Below are 23,902 nucleotides of genomic sequence, written 5' to 3'. Positions count from 1 at the left end.
AGATTTTTATATAAACCTGTGAGGATGATACTGCCATTGTCGCAATTAAAATACCATAAGCCTACTTTGTCGTATTAGTTTACAAATTGCGAAAACCCAAATTAAATTTGAATTTCGCGGGCGACCCGTCCCATGCCCCTTAAAATGTAATTTTCGTTGATATATTTTTTAAATAATTTATTTAATCGTCGATTCATTTTCTAAAGTTATCCGCAACCACTTTATCTCTTAATAATCAATTCAAATACTGAAGAGGATTTGAATTTTTAAAAAAAAAATATTTGTCTATGTCAACAATGATAATAAGATTGATGCCAAATCTAATTTTCGTAAATTTAACTAAGATTTCTATTCTAGTACCTACTATATTGTAACTACATTCCGTGTACCTATGGTTGTTATGTTTAATATATGTTTATTTGTAACTTTAGTTTTATTCATACCTACCCTCAAATAATTACTTACCTTGAGATCCTTAGAACCAGAGTAACCGGACTTCGTCTGTGTTAGCGTTTGCTGGCGCACGTGCTCTGCCTTTTGCCTCTGCACCAGAGATGTGCTATGCAACTATGCTACGAAAATATGTGATGTGACCGTTTCCACCAATACTAAGGGTGAGATCTATAGAGCGCGCTCTGCCTTTGCTTAGACTTAAGACAGAGTTAAAACGAGACAGAGCTATATCTCTCACATAAATCTGTCTCGTTTTAACTCAATCCTAAGTCAGAGCAAAGTTAAAGTGCTCTTTATAGATTTCAGCCTAAGCTATGTAGCTGTGCGAGGAGGATGCGCTATGAAGATGCGCCGCCGCAAAGTAGCTGCGCGAGAAAGATGCGCAGCTCGAGCTATGCGATGTATCGATAGAAGGAAAGCGGTGAGAGCGACGCGGTGAGGAGAGACGCCTGCCGTGCCTGCACATAGCTACACCACTCGCGACGGCCCATAGCACGCATCCTTCCATATAAAAAACATATCTTGAATCCGTTTCCACCAGTGCTAAGCTATGTGCACCAATGAATATGATTGGTGGATATCAAACGCATCCGTAGCAACGTAGCATAGCACATCTCTGGTGGAAAAGCAGCCTTAAGGTATCGCAAGTAGGTACCTAGTCACTGGATAATGCAAAACCTCCCTGCTGTAATGTTCTTATAAGTAGGAGATCCTAGATTAGATTCGTTACTAAATTGACTTTAAATCTGGTATGGTTGCTACTTCGGCATTGGCTGGTTACAACCATATCCGCAAAATCGTGCCGCCAAGCTATTTACCTAAGTATCTATGTGGCTTCTTTACATTCAAAATCTCATAGTTAACCACACTGAGCCTTAACGTATTCATAAACTAAATCGAGTTTTACAAACTCATAATAAGGGTAGAACCTGTTATTTTTTTTTATTCTGATACAAGTTAGCTATAGCGATCTTACCTGGTGGTACGAGTAAGTGTTGATGCAATCTAAGGTTAAAATCTATAGACCGCACTTTGACTTTGCTTAGACTTAAGTTTCAGTTAAAATAAGACAGATTTATGCCAGCGGTATAACGCTGTCTCGTTTTAACAGTGTCTTATGACTGAGCAAAGTCAAAGTGCGCTTTTTAGATTTCAGCCTAAGATTGAAGGTGGTATTGTGGTGGTAAGGTGAGTTGAAGGGTATGGTTGTGTCGTTAAACCCATACGATCGGTCGGTTTCTACACGGCATCGTACCGGAACGCTAAATCGCTTGACGGCACGGGTATGGTAACTAGCCACGGCCGAAGCCTTCCACCAGACTAGACGAGAAACAAATAAGAAATTCCCAAATTGCTGCCGGGAATCGAACCTAACACCTCCCTATAAGAACACAGCACTCAACACCGATTCATCATCAAGATCAACCCATTTCCGCCCCACTACTGAGTACGGGTCTCCTCTCAGAATGAGAAGAGTTTAGGCCATAGTCTGCCACGCTGGCCCAATGCGGATTGGCAGACTTCACACACCTTCGAGAACATGGAGAACTCTCAGGCATGCAGGTTTCCTCACAATGTTTCCTTCACAAAGATATTTAATTGCTTATAACTCACATAACTGAAAAGTTAGCGGTGCGTGCCCGGGATCGAAGCCCCGACCTCCGATTAGGAGGCGGACGTTCTAACCACTAGGCTATCACAGCTTTACACTGATTAGCTTTTTTTTTTTTAAATAAAAACAGCGTGAGAACGAGCAGGCGGGTCACCTGATGTTAAGTGATTACCGCCGTCCAATGAAAATTTGCAGCACCAGAGGAACCGCCGATGCGTTAAGCCGGCCTTTCAAGAATTCGTTGGTCCGCCCCTTGAATAACCCCATGTTGTAATCTAGTGGGAACACCGCAGAAGGGAATTGTTCCACAGTTTGCATGTAGGTGGAAAAAAGGATCTGGGCACTACTATTTTTTTTAATTATGGAAAAATAAAACAACAGCTCTTAGGTATCGTAAAAACGATTTAGATTTTTATTTATTGGAGGGTAGTAAGATTTATTTTTAACACTAAATCACACCAGCTGACGTTCAAAGCATTTATTTTATATAGATAGATTTATACAAAAATCTTCAACTTTATGGAAAGTAAAAAAACAATGTACCTACCTAATATATTTTCTTTTTTCGTAGTGGAAATTATTATTAGTCTAAAACTCTAAACGCTTTGGTATCAATAGTGTTACAGAACCAAAATATGCAACCAGAAAATAAATTACACCTAAATTTGATTTCAAACTACGGGATATAATAAAATATATAAATATCGCTCACCCTACTTTTAAATGTCACTGTTCACACTTAAAACTAGATGTAATATAATATTACATCTCAGTGTGAACAGTGACATTTAAACGAAGGGTGAGCGATGTTTATATATTAAGTATATTATATTTGCGTAGTTTGAAGGCAACTTAATAAAGGTCAGAACAAACAGAGTGCAATAGTCTATTTGATAACTAACCTAAACTCTGCTTCAAATAATGAAAATAAAATATGGATTATTAATATGCCAAAGTACCTACTTTAGGGCCTGTTTAAACACTTCCAGATAAACTTTATCTAGACGTTATGGGTTTTGACAGTTTTTGTATTGGGGATCTGTCAAAATGACAAATTTATCCGTCAGATAAAGTTTATCTGGGCCTGGCGGTTGTGAAACTGGCCCTAATCAGACAGACAAAAGTATCGTATTGTGTATGTATGTATATGTAAAATAAAATGTTTCCATATCTCTTCTGTAGGTAAAATAGTTGAAATCGAAGTAAAGAATTGGGTAGACAGTGTCTTTTTGCCTATATGAATTATACTGACGTAATTATTAATTACGTATTAATTTTTCGTATGTTCATAAAGTAGTAAACATAGGTTAATTTAATAAGTTAATTATCCTATTAGGGAACAAATAAAATATTGGTTATTTTTAGGGATCCGTACCTCAAAAGGAAAAACGGAACCCTTATAGGATCACTTTTTTAATATTATAAGCAGATTTCAATTTCTGATTGCATACAAAGATTTGGTACTTTTTGCTGGAAGATCGAAAGGCGAGTTCCCACGGGAGCGAGATTGCACTAACAACTTCAATGAGGGATGTTGCCTGTGCCAAAAATGATTTTGTTTTTCATATTTAATATGAGGGTATTTTCCTAAATATGTAAAATCCACATCCTTTGCTGTTTAATTTGACTAACAGGATCCTGGATTGCAGTAAGAAAATGATGAATGAATATACTTTTTTTATACCACTAAATGATGTGAATGTTTTGTATAGCGGTATTTTATGGGGCTAGAATTCATTATTAAAGAGAACAATTTAAAAAATCATAGTTTTTAGGGTTCCGTACCACAAATTGAAAAACGGAACCCTTATAGGATCACTTTGTTGTCTGTTTGTCCGTCCGTCTGTCGTCCGTCGTGTCTGTCAAGAAAACCTATAGGGTACTTCTCGTTGACCTAGAATCATGAAATTTGACAGCTAGGTAGGTCTTGTAGCACAAGTAAAGGAATAAATCCGCAAACCGTGAATTTGGGGTTACATCATTAAAAAAAAAATATTTAAGTGTGTCAAAATGTCGGAAAAATTACTCTAGTACGGAATCCTCGTTGCGCGAGTCCGACTCGCACTTGGCCAGTTTTTAACATAATTATTAATGTCACGCTGTACGGAAAACGATTATTGACGTCACAAGGCGTAAATGACAAAAAAAAACTTTTTTTTACATAAAAATAAGAGTAATTTCTGCGCGAAAATATTTTTGACTGAGAGTTGATGATTTAAAAGGTGGCAACATCCCTTTTAATTTAAAGTTGGTTAAAACGCGCCGTGAAAACCCACCGGTAGAAAACAAACGTCAAAAATAAAGATTCCAAAATCGAAATAATATAGATATGCTATGCTTTTAATTTCATAATACTTCTTTTTAGCATACAATTTAACTTATTTTTGGTCAACATTCAGCAGGCTTAGTACAAGTTTCCACGTCTCGACAACGTTTATCGAGTATCAAAACACTAACATTAGCTAGAGTAAGTTGAACCTTATACCTTTTGTTTTAAAGTTAAAAATCCGTACAGAAATAAATAGCCAGCGCCCCAAGCGGCAATATATGAAACAAAAAATGTGGTGGTACTGAATAAAGGACTTTAAACGAATCGTATTTAGGTCCAATTTACTCTTTTTTAGTGTTTCGAACAACGTTGTCAAGATATGCAAAAGTCGCACATTTGCTTCCTGGTAAAAAGAACGCTGGACTATATTGAGGACGAGGGAGAAGTTGATCGACGAACCAATCGCGCGGCAGCATTAACTAACTTTATACCACAAAACAGATCGATAAATCGCCCACTGCGCAAGTACAAGGTCAGCAGTCTTTTTACGAGAAACATACTGTATTAAGGGTACTTTTTCAGTTGGGTCACCCTGACCGTGCTGGACCACGATCCAAGCGTATTACAAAAGCTGAAATTTTAAAAAAAAATTGACCCGTATTCGCTATGATATTAAAATCTAGACGTCCATTAGTTTTCTTATTCTGGTACAAGTTAGTCCTTGACCGCGATCTCACCTGATGGTAAGTGATGATGCAGACCAAGATAAGCGGGCTAACTTGGAAGAGGTATGGCAGTTTCATTCAACCCATACCCACGATCGGTTTCTACACGCCGTCGTATAGGAAAACTAAATCGTTTGGCGGCACGTCTTTGCGGTTATGATGGTAACTAGCCACGGCCAAAGCCTCCCACCAGTGACCAGACCAGAGACAATTTAGAAAATATAAATTTTTAAATAGCCCCTCCCAGGAATCGAACCCTAGATCTCTTATAAGAAAGATCCAAGTGTTTACCACTGCACCAAGGAGGTCGTCACGTTTATGATTCTAATATCATAGCGAATCAGGGCCCAAAGGCTTCCTGAAGATGGGGTAAGGCTGACAGTCCACCGTCTACGTAGCTCTTATGTAGGATTCCATTACCAGGATTTGGCAAATTATTAGACTTCGGGATAGTTTGGCATTCGGCAAATCAATTGGTCACACTATTCGGGATACGGCAAATATTTTGATTGGCCAATTTTTAAAAAAACAAAAGGATATTAGCCATGCTTATCGTGACTAATACTCCCCTTTCCCCTTCAATTAAGCGTAAAGCTTGTGCCAGGAGTGGGTGACGACAATAGTGCAACGGGTGGGGTTTGAACCGCCGACCTTTCAGAATTCAGTCCGCTCCTCAACCGTTGAGCTATCGAGGCTCTATTTGTTTGGCCAATCCGCACTGACTGACATTTGACCGATTTTTAATACACGGTGAAATAGTGGTTTTACAGCGGTGGCTAAGTTACTGAAAAAATTTATTTAATAAATTTTGAATTTGAATTTGTCAAGATATTATTTTTTTCAAAATTGTGCCGAGTTTTCCAAAACAAGTATAATCTTATGGCTATGGCAATTCACTTAGCTAAGGCTCTAAAACCACTATTTCACTGAGCATTAAAAGTTCTAAAACCCGTATTGCCTCAACCCTTAAAAATCACTATTCCGTAGAGGGTAGATTTTAAATGCGTTTTCCATATTATCAGCCCTTAACAGGTTCACTACGGCAAAAAAAAACAGGTTTTAAATATTTAACCCTCCAAATGCGATAAGGGATGAAAACGTCCTTCGGTGATCTAATACTGAAACCTGTAGAGCATACTTTGACTGTTCAATTTTTGCTGAGTTAAAATGAGACAGACTTATGTCTCTACATAACTCTGTCTCTTTCTAACTGTCTTAAGTCTGAGCAATCCAAATAATAATCTATGCATTCTATAGGAACGTTTTAATTTAAAAAAAAGAACCGCCATATTTTTTTTTTATTTTTTATATTCTTGATTTTGAGTTTTTTTAAAATTTTCTGCTTATTTCTTTAACTTATATAATTTTTGATGGTAAAACAGAAAAAGTAGAGACAATTTTTTTTGTTGCTTGTCGTAATACGTATTTTTTGCGATTGCGTGTAGCTTCACACAATTTCTGTCACAGAATTTCGTGGTAAAAATCACGCGGTGAAAATTTGCAGTGCGGGCTTGCCCTAAAGGCTATTCCACAATAATTGTGGTACGCACCTTACGCAATAATCATGTAAATTCCAAGAATGCAATCGTAAGTACGATGCACGGCAAGTATTGCGTGAAAGGCCGCCATGGGGTGGTTTAGACCCAGTACAGAAATCTCTAGGGGTACAAACGACCCCCCGCCGCAGTGAACCTGTTAATCGAAATAACATACAAGTAATACACATATAGACAACAATACTACATTACAACCTTGATACACCTGAGTCGAACTGTCATATCACAAAATTTTCCATTTTTAATCTGCATTATGGTAGAGACACATTTGCAAGACTCCACAAGCCACGCTACAGTACCACACTTTTAAATATGTCACATCGGCAGAACAGCACAACCTAACACCAATGAAATATGGACCTTATTGCTTGACATTAAGATTTTAAACACAAGAAAAACAAAGACTCGTACTATCTCCCTCGCGTACAAAACATGGCGTATAGGCAACGACCAATAGCGGAGGGGCACGCGCTATGATTGGCTGAGATATTTTCGCACCATTCAATCTCTGCGCAGGTACATCGGAGTAATTATAAAAGTTTTAGTACTGTACACGTCTTTAGCTTTTTAATTTAGTGCTTATTGTATGTAATTTAGTATAAATACATCGTGTGGTGTGGTATATCGCCAATGTGTTTCTACCTTTAAGAACCGTGGCCATTACCCTACGCTTACACAGATTATTATGATTAATTTTAAAGTTATATACACACATAGCGGCGAATTCTCTTCTACACAAATCTCTTAAGTAACCTAAATTGACAGATCTAAAGCTAGTGCCATCCCTTTCCTCAGGGAGCGTTATGAAAGAGATCGCAATAACTTTAGATATGTCATTCTAGTATAGTTTAGAGATTGTGTACAACAGAATTAGCCTCATTGACCCACTTTGTTCGCAACTATATAAGGATTTCAGCTTGAGTTTTTTTTTACCTAATATATAATCCTCAAGAGATTTTTTTTATTAAGAAAATATTCGAAAAAGAACGTCTACATTCGTTTATTCTATAATCAATTTCACTATAACTATACGGTTTTGTTTTTTTTTTTTAATTTACACAATTTACAATCTTAAAAGCTAAATAGTATCTATACTAAAATAGAAAGAAATGAAAACTATTCAAGAAAATAAGTCTAGTACTAAAAACAGCTTTTTTTCAACAACAACAGTTCTTCACTACATGCCCTGATACTCAGCACATAGGACAACCTTTTGATGCAATTACTTCAATCGCAATACTTCCCAAAGGCTGATACTCTTCCACTATTGGCTAATATACAATTTTAGCAAGTGTATCTGCTAATTCGGCCAATAACAACTCGATAGCCACAATATAATTATAACCAGTTTGGTACTGGGGCCTTAACTAAGTGACTTTACGGACGTCCGTTCCGAAAAATCGAACAATAAAGCTGTATGTTAGAAAGGGATAACTTGTAAATTGTAATATCTTTGTCCCTTTCACTTGACAGTTACTTAATAGAAAAAAAAAGTTATTCTAACGCTTTTAATTGCCGCTAATACGGTTGTACTCAAAACTGTATAGGTAGCGAAAAATAGTATTGACTAAAGTACACTTTTCGAAAAATTCGGCCCCAAAAAATTTTTTTTTGTCTTGCTTGCTTTTGGAGAACAATTTAATTGAAATATTAAGGAGGCAGCATCAAGACCGGGAGCCACAACTATGCCTCTCTTTTCGAGTTAAATTTTTGATCCGTTTGCCGTGGAAAACCGAGGGCAGTGGAGTTTTAGTCCAAAAAAAATTTCACGAGACATTTCACTACGGTAAATTGCGTTTTCTGATGACAGAAAGGCCTAGCTCGTTTTTTGCGTAAAGGATAAGCCTGGCTGTCCAGCGCGTAAATGCAGCCAATATTCTTGGTACCATTCCGTACAGGGATCAGATAACTAAACCCAGTTAGTTTTTCCAATTTTGAAAAAAAAAAGGTCAAATTAACATAACTCAAGTAGTTACTTTGCTTTCCATTTAAATTTTGCGTACAACCGATTTAGAACCAAAAATAAAAGTTACTTCTCGTTTTATAAAACGTACTAATGCTAAATTGTCTAACTAAATCTAGTTTATTGAACAAAATCGACTAAGCACTTTTTGATGTATTCAAAAGTCCAGCGCGTTCACCAGAAGCAATTTTTTAAAAATAGGTATATTAAAACATTAAATTTTTACTTCAGAGTTCAAACCAAAACATGAACACATGAACTTAAAAAACGTTTTTTTAATGATTTTTAATATTAATCAAATTACTTATGAAACACTCATGAAATTGTTTATTCAACTAATATGTGAGGTTGTAGTTGGTGTTGGCAGACACCCCCGCTATTACTTCGTACTACCAAATAGATGAAAAAAAAAACACCCACTGCACAGGTATAACATTTAGAGTTCGTTTTTTATATGCACAGGAACGGTGAACACGCAGCTTAAGGACTTTACTCGATGACATCAGGTGCCACTTAAAAATTACCAAATGAAAATAATTAAAAAATCGGATACGTTTGCTTCGTTCACAACTATCCTTTCCTTAATTAATTTTTTTATACATTTTTCTTTTATTTACTTAATTATCTAAATCGTCAATATCATAAGAATCGTCACTTCGAGGATACAATAAACTATACAGTTTTATAAATTACTTTTAAATATTATTAATTTTTAATATGGTTACACACATTGTTTATTTAATTTCAAAGTAGTTTAGCATTATTTTGTATACGTTCGTGAACTTAAATTTCCATCACGTAAGTAACAACCAATAAATGAAAAAAAAAAAAAACTTTTGAAGTATGAAACTACAAAATAGTTTAGAAATGATTTTTCTTCATTAATAAAAAAAAAAAAAACTGTATAGTGGTCATTCACAGCCACAAGTTTTGAATAGTTTTGAACTAAGTTTAATTAATTAAAAATTAAAAAATAAGCGAGCGATGCGATTCGCTGACGCTACGGAGTTGATGTAGTGAGCGTATGTCCATAGAAGTCCATATAAAGAATACTACCAGCACGGGGTTTGACGGTGCAGATCGGGTGCAGTGTTGCTCCAGTGAGCTATGACCTTTGACCTTAAGGCACCATCTCCACGGTTGAAAGTATCCATCCTACTATCGTCGGATAATCTCTAGTACAACGATGAACTCTGCCAGCGTGTTTGTGGACTCATTCGTATTCGTTTGCATAAAATACAATCCGTATTTTTACGTCAAAAATGCATCAAATACGAATCGTAAAAAAGAAAAATAAAACCGACTTCAAAAACCACAAACACTTTACTTTTTAGTGTTTGTGATTTTTGAAGCCGGTTTTATTTTTCTTTTGAAATTTTTTTATTTCACAATTTTTGGTGGCCCCACTGTACTATGCTATGCCCAGTTAAAACCCTTCTGTTTACTAAGCTTTTACATTGATCGCGAGCAATTTGCTATTATCCATTGAGGAGTTCCCCATCCATTGAGGTGTTCTCCGTCTCCGAAGATATTCATCAGATCTTTATCAAATTTATATGGCACCATCTGCACAGTATACCCTTTCAAAGAAAAAACATTCCAAATCGGTCCAGGGGTCTTTGAGTAATCGGGGAACATACATAAAAAAAAACCTACTCCTTTTTTTGAAGTCGGTTAAAAATACGAATGAATGCACACGCGTACGTACGTTTTGTATGGCGGCCACTTTGATTCGTATTTTTTAGAAAGCGAATACGAATGAGTGCATAAACGATAGTCTGTCTTGGACGCACCAGAACCGTGAAAACAATATTATTAGCGTTTTGGACAATGGGCATAACCTAAAAACAGCTATTTTAGTATTTAAGATGCTCTTAATACTATATTAAGAAAAGTGCAGCTTTCAGATATTTCAACACGTTTTAAATTTTAATATGTGAACAATTTTTGTTTTGGGCTTTAATTTGGTTCTAGTTTGTTACCAATTAGGTATAATCTCAGTCTATAGACAAAAGTCTAAGAGCAAACGAACTATTTGCTTTAAAAGGCATGAGACAGGCCTGCCAATGAAATTAAAATTTAATTTGGTTTTTCGCAATTCGTAAACTAATACGACAACGTAGGTTATGGTATTTTAATTGCGACAATGGCAGTATCATCCTCACAGGTTTATATAAAAATGTTTACTTGAAAGAGTCCAGTTTAAGAAATTAGCTCTAGTATCGACTAATTTGTGAGAATAGTCGATACTAGAGCTAATTTAGACCTGTAAGTTTAGTGATTGTGTTAAACAGAGTTAGCAACATTTTAACACTTTGTTGTTCTCCTTTTGGACCTGTATTAAACATTTCACAAACAGTTCGCCAGCTCCTAGCCTACATTGTTTAAGCTAACTACATTAACGATTACTTCTATTATTGCTATGTTTAGAATCACTAAATCTAAGTCTAAAACATGAATTGGTTGTGCTATGTCATAGAAACATTGTAAAAAAGGATAAGGATGGTCATCCATCGGTCTTGCGATGCTATATTAAGGTCATAGCTTATTAGAACCATCCGGCACCCAATCTACACCGCCTTGACTCGCGCGGTTATTATTCTTTATATGGATTTCTATGGACATACGCTCACTAAATCAACTCCGTAAAGTCAACGGATCGCATCGCTCAGAGTTGATACAATGAGCCTATGTCCATATAAAGGCTACTAACCGCGCGAGTCGAGGCGGTGCAGGTCTGGTGCCGGGTGGCTCTAATGAGCTATGACCTTTATACTCCTCTTATAAATTCTCCTCCTCTGCTGAAAATTAACTTTTTCTTTCTTTGTATATTTATTGTTACAACTTTATGGTACAAATAAAAAACAAATAAATAAATAAATAAAATTATTTTGCTATTTATATGAAATACAATTGAACTATAAATAATTATGAAAACGTTTGTCTGTCATCAGTCATCCCACAATATAAAAGGTGGTTTTGCCATAAGTGGGTGTAGTGCCTTAGAACATGTGCTTTTTCTTGCTTTGAAGGTAGTTAGATAGAGAATTTTTTATAGCTTAGAATCGCAATGCCTATGGATGCTCACCTTTAAATATAAGGCTTCCTTAGTTTGTTTAACTTTTAAAAGTGTTATTAAATGTGAATAATATTGTTATTGATTGTTTATGTATACTTACATATTTTTCAATCGATTGATACTCCATAACCGTTAAATCGTAAGAAAAAAATAAATTTAAAAAACTATCATAATACTAAAAATCATTTTAAGTTATAACTATGGAAAAATGTACATACATATCGGTCTTTGTAATGTAATACCTACATATTACAGATTTCGAAAAAAAAAAAGGTTTGTAAGGATGTTTTTCAGTTAGTTACTCACCCAAAGTAGATTGTAGATGTTTTACATCCATTATTGAAGGATTATTTACAAAATATCTAGTCATCTAGGAAATATTTTAGGGTTTTTAGAAAATATGTTAAGGCCGTCTATAAAATGTTTTGGGTCGTTTAGAAAATATTTTGGGGCATTTTTGAAAATATTTTAGGGCCATTTAGAAAATGTTTTAGGGTCGAATTTTATCGTCATCAAATTCTTTTTTGGATCATTAAGAAGGGGCGCACAGATATTAGTTTCTAGTTTCTAGAATATGTCTGCAAAATTTCATGGACTTTGTTGTTGCTTAATATTCAAACGAAATTGGAACTGTGATTGTATGAAGCCAGTGACGGAGAGAGCCCTGTTAAAGAGTCATTTAGAAAAAGTAATTTCAATACGGTAATACTTTAGGGCCATTCTCATTTCGAAAATATTTTAGGGTCCACACCAAAAATATTTGGGGCCGCCAACTACCTACCTACTAGTTATGAAGTATCACAACCGATTTTATTGTATACAGCAAGCGTAGCGTTACGAAGCTAGCTTATCACACTAATATTATAAAGGCGAAAGTTTGTATGTGTGTGTGTGTGTGTATGTTTGTTACTCCTTCACGCAAAAACTACTTGACGGATTTGGCTGAAATTTGGGATGGAGATAGGTAATATCCTGGATTAGCACATAGGCTACTTTTTATCCCGGACAAATCAAAGAGTTCTTACGGGATTTCAAACCTAAATCCACGCGGGCGAAGTCGCGGGCATCGGCTAGTATTACGTATATTATATTATTTCTCTCGCCAATACTTATATGTATATTTATATTATTAATAATTACATATGAATGTGATTATTAATTAATAACTTATAAAAGCATTGTAACAAGGAACTCGTCAAATGACTTTAATATTTACTGTTTTTCTTGAGGTTGGATCTTTATACTTGTATACGCGACAGGTTGAGATGGCAATCGGAGTATGAGGCGAGGGGACGCCCCGCACGTCACACCGCTCACCTGCAGCGGTTTAGCACGAGGGCTGTGCGCAGTGACGGATTAACCCTTAAACAAATTAAGCAATTGCCTAGGGCATCACGTCTGAGGGGGCACCAGAAGGAGCACAGAAAAATCCGTCCTTAGGGCATCACGTCTCACTCTCACGTCACCAAAAACCACACCAAAAAAAAAGTTTCTAGGACTAATTTGAAAATTCGCGCGTTTTAGGTTGACATAGAGATTAGAGTCCGACCTAGAGTCATAACCCCACTCCCGCTAGCCCACTCGCTGGACTAATTTGAAAATTCGCGCGTTTTAGGTTGACATAGAGATTAGAGTTCGACCTAGAGTCATAACCCCACTCCCGCTAGCCCACTCGCTGGACTAATTTGAAAATTCGCGCGTTTTAGGTTGACATAGAGATTAGAGTTCGACCTAGAGTCATAACCCCACTCCCGCTAGCCCACTCGCTGGACTTATTTGAAAATTCGCGCGTTTTAGGTTGACATAGAGATTAGAGTCCGACCTAGAGTCATAACCCCACTCCCGCTAGCCCACTCGCTGGACTAATTTGAAAATTCGCGCGTTTTAGGTTGACATAGAGATTAGAGTTCGACCTAGAGTCATAACCCCACTCCCGCTAGCCCACTCGCTGGACTAATTTGAAAATTCGCGCGTTTTAGGTTGACATAGAGATTAGAGTTCGACCTAGAGTCATAACCCCACTCCCGCTAGCCCACTCGCTGGACTAATTTGAAAATTCGCGCGTTTTAGGTTGACATAGAGATTAGAGTTCGACCTAGAGTCATAACCCCACTCCCGCTAGCCCACTCGCTGGACTAATTTGAAAATTCGCGCGTTTTAGGTTGACATAGAGATTAGAGTCCGACCTAGAGTCATAACCCCACTCCCGCTAGCCCACTCGCTGGACTAATTTGAAAATTCGCGCGTTTTAGGTTGACATAGAGATTAGAGTTCGACCTAGAGTCATAACCCCACTCCCGCTAGCCCACTCGCTGGACTAATTTGAAAATTCGCGCGTTTTAGGTTGACATAGAGATTAGAGTTCGACCTAGAGTCATAACCCCACTCCCGCTAGCCCACTCGCTGGACTAATTTGAAAATTCGCGCGTTTTAGGTTGTCATAGAGATTAGAGTCCGACCTAGAGTCATAACCCCACTCTCGCTAGCCCACTCGCTGGACTAATTTGAAAATTCGCGCGTTTTAGGTTGACATAGAGATTAGAGTTCGACCTAGAGTCATAACCCCACTCCCGCTAGCCCACTCGCTGGACTAATTTGAAAATTCGCGCGTTTTAGGTTGACATAGAGATTAGAGTCCGACCTAGAGTCATAACCCCACTCCCGCTAGCCCACTCGCTGCCCGCTTATGCATTCGACAATTCGAATGCCCCCAAAAGCCGCAAGGCGCATTTCAATAAATAAATAAATTATGCTTTGGTTTTTATTGTTGTCACACCTACTCCACTTTTAAAGTACGTTACATCTCAGCTTCTTATTTTACAAAAAACTAATATTTTTAGGCGGTAAAGGTTTATAGACCGATTCTAGTTGACATACGGATAGGGGGGCCCACAGGCATGGATTGCTTAGGGCATCAAGTAGTCTTAATCCGTCACAGCCTGTGCGGTTGTGCGGTACGCGCTCACCCCAGTTGCCATCTCACCTGTCGCGTACTATATAACTGGTATAATAACTATTATACTATAGTCACTGTGGTTTAATAACTGTAGTGATTTTTTAAAGTAAACACATATACTATCCCACGTACCATTGTGGCGTAGGCCTAGGCACTGATCTGAATAGTGAATAGTGTACTACTGGACTTGGGATTACCGACCTGTTTTTGAAGCAACTTGATTTTCGCCATTTTGCAGCATCTTTCACTACGAGAACCATATAACACAAAGTGTCAATTTTACTTCTCGGTACGCTTCGGTGGGGCGCTTCGAATCAGCACAAAATATAGTTGTCATTTTGTGAGGCACACCTTGTCCAGTGTAGTTGTAAATGTCCATTGTACTTATCCACTGTCATTTCAGTGATATACTCTGCTGACACTGACTGCTCACACATACCATTGTGGTGCAGGGCACTGGATAATCGACCAGTCGGAGAGCGACTGTGGCCGGGGACAGACGTGCTTCAGTGATCCATAAATATAGTGGCGAACCACAAGTCACAACATGGAAAAAGATATTTCGTGCTTTTTTTTTTCATATAAATTCAATAGCAAAGATTATATTAGTACTTTCAAAAGTAACCTAATAAAGTAAAAAAAAAATAGAACAAAGCGGGTACAATGTAGAATCAGTCGATCAATTGGGCTAAGGGTCCTTACAGACGTACCACAACCACACCGAGCACAAAATTGTATGAACATACGTATCGCAATTTCAGTCTCATTCAACGGCAGTTGCGAACGTGTGGCCGTCAATACGTGTAAGGCGTGAGCTTCAATACTGACGAAATCACAACAGTGTAAATGTGGTTCGTCTGAATAGACACTAAGGGTGCGTTTCGACTGAAGTGAAGACGGTTTTAACGTTAGAAATTATCAGTGAAACACAAAAATTTTAACATAATATCATATTTATACTGTATTAAGGCGTTGTGGTTAGCTAAGTTTCCATCTCTCTCACACATTCTAATATTTCCAAGAATTTCCATTTCACAATCATTGAAAACTAGCTGTGCCCGCGACTTCGTTCGCGTGGAATAGTGACTTTTCGGGCAGCATATACTCTGTACGTTAAAAATGTACGCCGTGATTCTTTAAATTGACATAACTTTTTTATTTATGAACCGATTGACATGACATAAACACTAAATGTTAAGTGAAGCTTACTACAATATATTAGTGAAACCGTATCTAAATCGAATAAGCCGTTTCTGATATTAGCGTGCACAAACACACAGACAAACAGACAAAAAAAAATAATTACAATTTCGGGTTCGGCATCGATATAAAAACAACCCCTGCTACTTTTTTTTTATATATTTCCATTGTACAGACACCTCTTTTCTACAATTTTATTATATGTATAGATGACAGAATGTGCGAGAGAGATAGCAACATAGCTAAACACAGCACCTTAAGCAAAGCTATATTCAAAATCAAAATATCGAACGATGACGCTATTATCGCTTTTACATAACACAGTTAAAAGGTCATTTTGACTTTGGTGCACTGAGAATGTCAGTTAAGCGTCATTTACACGAGAGTTTTTTCAACATCCATTAAAAAAGCGTCCAAACAGAACATATGTATTTCCAAGTATCTGTTCACACGTAAAAAAGCGTTGACGTGTGAACATATACTTTGGAATACATTTGTACCATTTGGATGCTTTTGAACGGACGTTAAAAAAGCTCTCGTGTAAATGAGGCCTTGGTCTCGTTTCACCTGTACCGTAAAAATGACTAAAACACAATGTTATTATAATTCTCATTGAAGCTACAAGTAAATAAACGTCAGAGTCAAATACCACAAGTCATCACCTTCAGTGAAACGCATGTTAACACTTGATAATTAATATAAGATACATCCAAAATGCAGGCATAATATTAATTTTATTATTATTACTCTATGAAAGAGACGCGTTCGAATAATTTTATGTACAATTTTATTGGACAAAAATAATTTAAATCCCATATTTACAAACACAATTTTTTTTTTGTTTAGTACACACGGACCGTTTTAATCATGTATACGTATAGATAGAGAATCGCTGAAAAATACAAAAATAATGTTTTTTTTTATATTTTATACTTTGATTTTTATAAATATTGCAAAAAAAAGTTTACACATACTCTGACAGAGTAAATAAATGACAAAACGATCCAAAAGGGGCTTCAGTGAACGATCAAAGTCGTGTAGCAAACACTTGTGTTTCAATAAACATGTCTAACATTATGTTATAAACATTGCATTGCTCATATGTATGACAGTTTCACAGACATTTTTAACAATGTTTATAGCACAAACAAGACAAGTTTGGCAGACAAGTCTGGTCGTTCACCGGTACCCAAAGCGGTATCACCTTTCCAAAAATACCGGTATCATCCATGGTGATGAGAGAACGAGTAACGTTTACAAGTATGAAAAAAATGTACCGTTATTGTCCCGGGTGGAATCGAATTTTTATGATCTTATCATACAAACGAGAATAGTTTTTGATTTTTAGTAAATGATTTTAAAGCGTTTTTCACCAAACAGTTCCAGAAAACAAAATGTTTTAATGTCAAATTGTAAAATGACGCCAATTTAGAATTTTTCTGAAAAAAAAATAGGACTAATATCTTCGAAATCACCCTGGTACACAATAACGGAACGAAAAATAATAAACCGGTAGTTACACTACACTAGTGAGGTCCGTTTGTTGCAGGAACGCCGACACACGTAGCGCGTGACGTCATCACTTGCCCAGGTGCCCGTTGCCAAGACTGTCGACCTGTGAATACGAGCCACGTTGAATGCGCACAGCCGTGTGTCGTCGTTCCTAGTGAGGCTAAACGGCGAGCGGGGTGTGTAAGGCTGACATCGTATAATTTTGTACCGGTTACATCGATATTATACCGATATTTGGCATAATCATTACTGAGGACATCACTATTTTTTAATTTTAAAATTTTGAAGCTCTGTTTTGTTATGTGTAATTTTAATTAAACTGTATTTATTGTACAAAAAATAATTCTATTTCAGATTCTAGTTACCATAGTAAATTAAATTTTTCTGGCAAGGGAACTAATGATTTTTTTTTCCATTGAAATTTAAAAGCATTTCTTTTCCTGAAATTCAATTAAATCATTTTAATTGTCAATTTCGCAATAGCCATCTGGATTAAATGATTCACTACTTTTTTTTACTACACAATTTTTTTTGAATAATTATTCGATACTTTTAATTTAACAAAAAGACGTAGAAGTCGATTATAGATATCAGCCTTAGTTGCAAAATGTGTCAACTTTCATCACACGTTTTCGAAATCAAGATTTTTAAATCTTTGTAATAGAGTCTATTTTACAATAAACGTTATAGAAAAGTGTTTTTTTAAAACTATTTTTAACAGATTTTAATTAAAAATTATAGACAGTGAACTCATAAATGCGGCATCTTTTAAATATTTTTTTACTTGATTTCAAACATATGCGTGTGAGGGTTAACACATACTCGCAACAACCATTAGTGTGTTATCCGATTTTACCAAAAGGTGAAATGTACCACCGCCGCACGTTTCCACTACCAAACAATATGATTTACAAATTGAACTTTATTTCTAATAGAAATAAGGTGCAAAATGTAAAATTTTGTTCGATAGTTGTTGAATTATAGTTGGGATTGCTTGCATGTTTTATAAATACTTTGTATTTGCAATTTGCAATTTTAAAGGCTGACTTTCCAAACGCCAATAAACTTAATTAAAGAATAAATTTGATAATTTGACAGATTTCCATTCTAACGAAACTGTCAAATTGTCAAAATTTATCAGTTAAAGGTTATCCGGCAATTGAAATCGGCCCTAATATGAACGTTGTCTGAAGAGAAAAATTTGGAATTTGGCTGCAATGTGTGAATTTTGCAATCCGAACCATAAAATGAAGCTACCCGCCACCGTCGAAAGCAAAGACCCCAGCGGTTATGTGGTGAAAGTTTGCATCCCAGCCTTGATTACCTTTCCAAAACCTTATTATTTTGAAAAAGTAACCCTTAGCCCCACAGGAAACGATATACACAGCTGCGCGCAAGCTATTAATTAGCTGCTATCCGAAAAAAAAAAATAACAGCTAAGTAATAGGAGGAAAAATAAAAAAAAACAGGTGCCATAAAAACCATGTGAATAAAATAAAAAGAAATGTGTCAAGACTCAAGCAACAATAACTCACACATGCAATGGCGTTTCTTAAGTCTAAAATATTTATAATCACGTCATAGAAAAATATACAGGATGATATAATATGTAAAAAAACCGGCACGCAATTAAAAATTAATTTATACAATTAAAACCAATCATATTTCTCCTAAACTAATCCAGACTAACTTTATGTAATAAAATAAATGTTTTTTTTTTTTTTTGCTGACCAATCTAATTATTTATGATATCTATAACTTGCTAGGCAGGGTTGATATTATGTTTATTTGTTTATGGAAACAGATATTAAAAATTAACAGTTTTAAACATGTTTAGCCATAATGCAAAATAAGATGAAAAAATGTTTCTTTAAAGAAATAGTCTTTTTCATATAAAATTGCATTAATACAAATATGCAAAAATGGAGAAAAAGTCGATTTCTTACGTCACCCGGACGTGGACTCACGCCACGGCCTCGGGGACGTGTGGACTAGCTAGTCCGACCAATCCACCCATCCCAACGTCAGCCTAAGCCGTGGTCCGAGCCTCACAGGAGGCGCCCTTAGGAGGACGTTGCCTCCGACCTCTACATCTATTTTCTTCGAGCCCTAGGGCTCATCCCAGGCGGAGCTTCGCGCTTGCCACCCCCCCCGGTGACGCTGTAGCGGCCAGTAGGGCCTACGCAGCATAGTCAATCCGAAACAACACGGAGAAAAAGTTTTTGATTTTTAATTATATAAATAATTATATTGACTGTGCTGGTATTTTATTATTCATAAATCACGAAAAGTACATTAAAGTAAAAAAAATCTTTTAGGTCCAAAGCAAGTGATCTGGCCTTTGGCCAAAGGTAGATCTTTACTTCCATCTTAGACTGCACTTCAGTAAAAAAAAATGGTTTTATAAAAAATAAACTCCAATACAATTCACAGTGTGATGTTTAATTTGCAAAAGAAAAACAATTCAAAACTTTTATTATTAATAAAAAATAATAATTAAAGAGTCACCTTAAAAAACCATTCTGCTATTTACACACAATTAACTAACTTAACAATTAAATCAAACAATTTATAATTAAATTCGTATGTAAGGATAATCTCAATCATTTAAACATAAACAGTTTTAGAAATATAAAAAAATAATTTTAAACTAATTTTTAACTTAACGTAAAACAATTTGATAGTGATGAACTTTGATAAAATTCATCAAAAAATTAAGTACTTTTTAAAACATCCTAAAAATATGTTTTTTTTTTTCTAGTTAGAAATGGTAACAAAAAAATGGCACCATGTGACAAATCAACAATAATTTATATTAAAGTCGTTAATTATTTACACTTTTGTACCGATTCCGTTGTTTTCAAAATTAACTACATTTAAAAAATTAAAATAAACATGCTGTATATTTCCAATGTATTAGACAATGTATTAGAACTCGCTTTTTATAGTTATCAATTTAGTTATAATCCGGGTTGGCATTGTTCTAAAGATTTGTTAATGTTTAAAATCAAACATATACTTATATGTTTTAAATTTTGTAAAAGTCACACTTCACACTTAATATTATAAAGGCGAAAGTTTGTGTGTATGTATGTTTGTTACACAGAAAAACTACTCGACAGATTTGGCTGAAATTTAGAATGGAGATAGATAATATCCTGATTTGCACATAGGCTTTTTATCCCGGAAAATCAAAGAGTTCTCAGGGGGATTTCGAAAAACCTAAATCCACGCGGGCGAAGTCGCGGGCATCGGTTAGTTAGTTTTAAATATGTTTTAATCCTATTTCAGACAATTGTTTTTTTTTAACAATTTTTTTTCAACGATGCCACTGCTTACAACTTTGAATACAACGCAAACGGTAGGCTTTCACAAACATTACCATAAGTATTTTTTTTTTTTAATTTTGTCATATTTTTGTTAAAATCTTGAATATTTTTAATACTTAAGATTGGCTCAGAGCTAAACAGCTCCTAAAGGAACACCACATATTTTAAAAGACCCTGTACATTATTTTCTTTTTAACATTTTGAGCAAAGCAAACAATAATAATAATAATTATAAGGTATATTTACTTAATGAAATTAGAATTAACATTTATTTGTTATCGGTTCTAAGTAAATAAAACAGGTCCATTCAATTATGCTAAATTATATTATTACTTATTAATTTAAATTAATTTAAAGCTGATATGGTAATGTGTTCTGAATAATCGGAAATAAATCAAATAAAAATTAATTAAATACTAAATAATATTAATTTTATAACGATTTCAAATTCTTTCAGGGCTGAAGTAGAATTTTCTTTTATTACTCTATGTAACAAAATTAATACATTCTTGTGTTTTAAATTTAAATAATCAAATTTATTTATTGAGATTATAACCATAAAAAATAATGGATGATATACATCGTATATTCATTTTTAAACAAAACAATTAAATTCACATTTTAAAAATAACGAAATAAATAAATACATTAAATTAAATAAATGTATGTATTGATTTGATAAAAAAAATTGAGATTAATGGAATATATTATTGTTCATTATAACTATGTAACGAAATAAAATATAAATATTAGATACATGTGTGATTTATTTATATTATATAATAACTATAGTTTATTTATATTATAATAACTGTACTGAAACTAGTGAATAGTTTCCAGCTGCATAAATATTGGAATGTAATATTATTTAAATTATGTCAATTATACACTAAAAATAGTCAAAAAATATTTCATTATATTCGTTGTCATTTGCGTATTATTTTTTAATATTTATGTCGTCCTTAAAAATATATAATAGCAATTATTTTGTTCTCTAATTAAACCAGAAACGTGTTTACTAACATAAACTGATTATAACTATTTGTAATATTTTTAACTTAAGGTGACGTATGCTCTTGACTTTAAACTTTGTGATGTCTTGAAAATAACAGTTCTTGCAGTTCTCACACACCACTAATTTTAAGTTTAAATACAGGAAAAAATAATTTTAAGGTTAAATACAGGAAAAGTTTATCTTTTGAAATGTGTAATTTTTTTTAAAATATTGTTTTGTTGTGAACATATCAATTAATGACATTTACGCTACGATTTATTAAACATCAAGTCAAAGTCGCGTCATATGAATATGTGCGCTAGCAATATCTTTTACCTACCAATTTCGACCAATTTGTGATTTTTTAGAATCAAAAATATAAAAAAATAACTGCTTAAACATGTTAAGTATGAAATTCTGTTAAAGCAGATTTTTTTATGATAATTAATAATAATTAGTGGTGTAATAAACCGTCTGAACTAGATAAAACTCTAATAACGTATTATTTATTTATTTAATCGCTAATATGCTTGTTCCCCGTCTATATACATCATTGATATTTTATAATATTTTATGAGAAATTCCATATTTAATATGTATAAAGTTTTGCCGATTTTTTTCAGTCGTTAACTTCTTTTAACGATTAATTATACTAATTGTAAAAATTGTTTTGCAAAGAACATTAAAACTGTTCTTTAATAGTTTATAATATAATAATATTTATAATATAAAATATACCAACATCAATAACATATTTTTATGTATAGACAATACACATTATACTAAATGTTTAGAATTATGTATATTTAATTCCAATAACTGTTATTTATATCCCACTTATAAGTTTGCGTTGCTCATAATTCATAAATATTCATTAATATTTCTTCTTATTTTCACAAATTTTCATTCGTAAGCTGAATATCTACAATATCTGTCCTTAATACAATAATTTATTGAAAAATTGAGATTTTACTATCTACTCGAGATATAGCATTAAAAAAAAGGCAATATTTTTGTAATATTTAATACAATTCATAAACAAATATTTTTTAAAATAATTTAATGACATGGTATCTATATTACAAAATAAAAATGTTTATATTAAGGAGAGACTGTGAGCATTCACCTTATTAAGAATAGTTATTTTGGCATTTAGAATATTATATTGTATATCTTCTAAAACTAATATTTTTCTCTTTTTATAACTTTTCGTGCAATAGCAGCGTATAATAGACAACCATAATAAGCAACAACCGTAGATAATATATTGTATAATATAATATAATATATTTTGTACATAGAATATTATGATAATAGAATAAATATGTCAGATTTAAAAGTTTTGATAACTCTTATCGTATCTCTATACTAAAATATAGACTTAATTAAATAGTTTTAATAAAAATATATTATACACCGTTTCGGTATTTTAACATTATTTAAATTGATTTATTCTTTTAGGCCCCCCCAACTTTGAAATTATCGAATACCAATAAAATCTACTTGAGAGTAACTACTTATGACCTAACTATACTATGGATACAATGTCATAAAATATGTATTTTTTTTTGAGACCACAATAGTATTAATATAACACGTAATACTTAAATGCCAATATTTAGTCTCAGAGTTAAACCCCAAATATGAAGCCCTATATGATTTTAGATAACCTTTTTAGTACTTAGGCTACTTAACTTGTTCAAAAAAATATGCTACGTCCTGCAAACAACGTGAAATTTTAATGATTTTGTCTTGGTAGTACAATCGATTTATAAAAAAACCGGCCAAGTGCGAGTCAGACTCGCGCACCGAGGGTTCCGCACTCGGGTATTTTTTCCGACATTTTGCACGATAAATCAAAAACTATTATGTATAAAAATAAATAAAAATCTGTTCTAGAATGTACGGGCAAAGCCCTTTCATATGATACCCCACTTGGTATAGTTTGTACCACTTGGTACATTGAAAATTGAAACACGTTTTAATTATTTTTTCTGTGATGTAACCACAAATTCGGTTTTTGGATTTATTCCTTTACTTGTGCTATAAGACCTACTAACTGCCCAATTTCATTCATTCAACGGGATACGTTCCTATAAGTTTTCTTGACAGTCACGACGGACGGACGAATTTACGAAATCACATATAGATGGCGCTGTTGTTCTGGTCTTTAACTTGCAGTGTTTCACATGTTAAAATATCTTGTACGATGGTACGGAACCCTTCTTATGCGAGTCCGACTCGCACTTAGCCG

At 34.4% G+C, this 23,902-nt stretch overlaps 1 protein-coding gene and 1 long non-coding RNA gene across 3 annotated transcripts in view; one reads left to right on the top strand and one right to left on the bottom strand.

The window, feature by feature from the left end:
• Positions 1-5,922: 5,922 nt before the first annotated feature.
• LOC123878979 (cyclin-T) overlaps positions 5,923-23,902 on the bottom strand; it is a 32,737-nt gene continuing 14,757 nt past the window's right edge. Inside the window, exon 15 of one of the 2 annotated variants that reach the window (XM_045926393.1) lies at positions 5,923-5,935. Coding sequence is in view for 1 of the 2 variants with exons in the window: in XM_045926397.1 (XP_045782353.1) it covers positions 17,393-17,428 (36 nt within the window). In the remaining variant the exon portion in view is untranslated. Of the gene's footprint in view, positions 5,936-16,535; positions 17,429-23,902 lie in introns of those variants that run through there. The other variant, XM_045926397.1, reaches the window with a different exon arrangement.
• LOC123878995 lies at positions 19,266-21,785 on the top strand. The gene is made up of 3 exons (XR_006798921.1): positions 19,266-19,543; positions 19,759-19,764; positions 21,776-21,785. It is a non-coding gene; the product is annotated as an uncharacterized LOC123878995 (long non-coding RNA).

This window comes from Maniola jurtina, chromosome 27 (assembly GCF_905333055.1).
Source record: "Maniola jurtina chromosome 27, ilManJurt1.1, whole genome shotgun sequence".
In the NCBI taxonomy this organism is placed as follows: domain Eukaryota; kingdom Metazoa; phylum Arthropoda; class Insecta; order Lepidoptera; family Nymphalidae; genus Maniola; species Maniola jurtina.
Note: the sequence above shows the minus strand (reverse complement) of the source record. Positions and strands in the feature narration are given on the sequence as shown.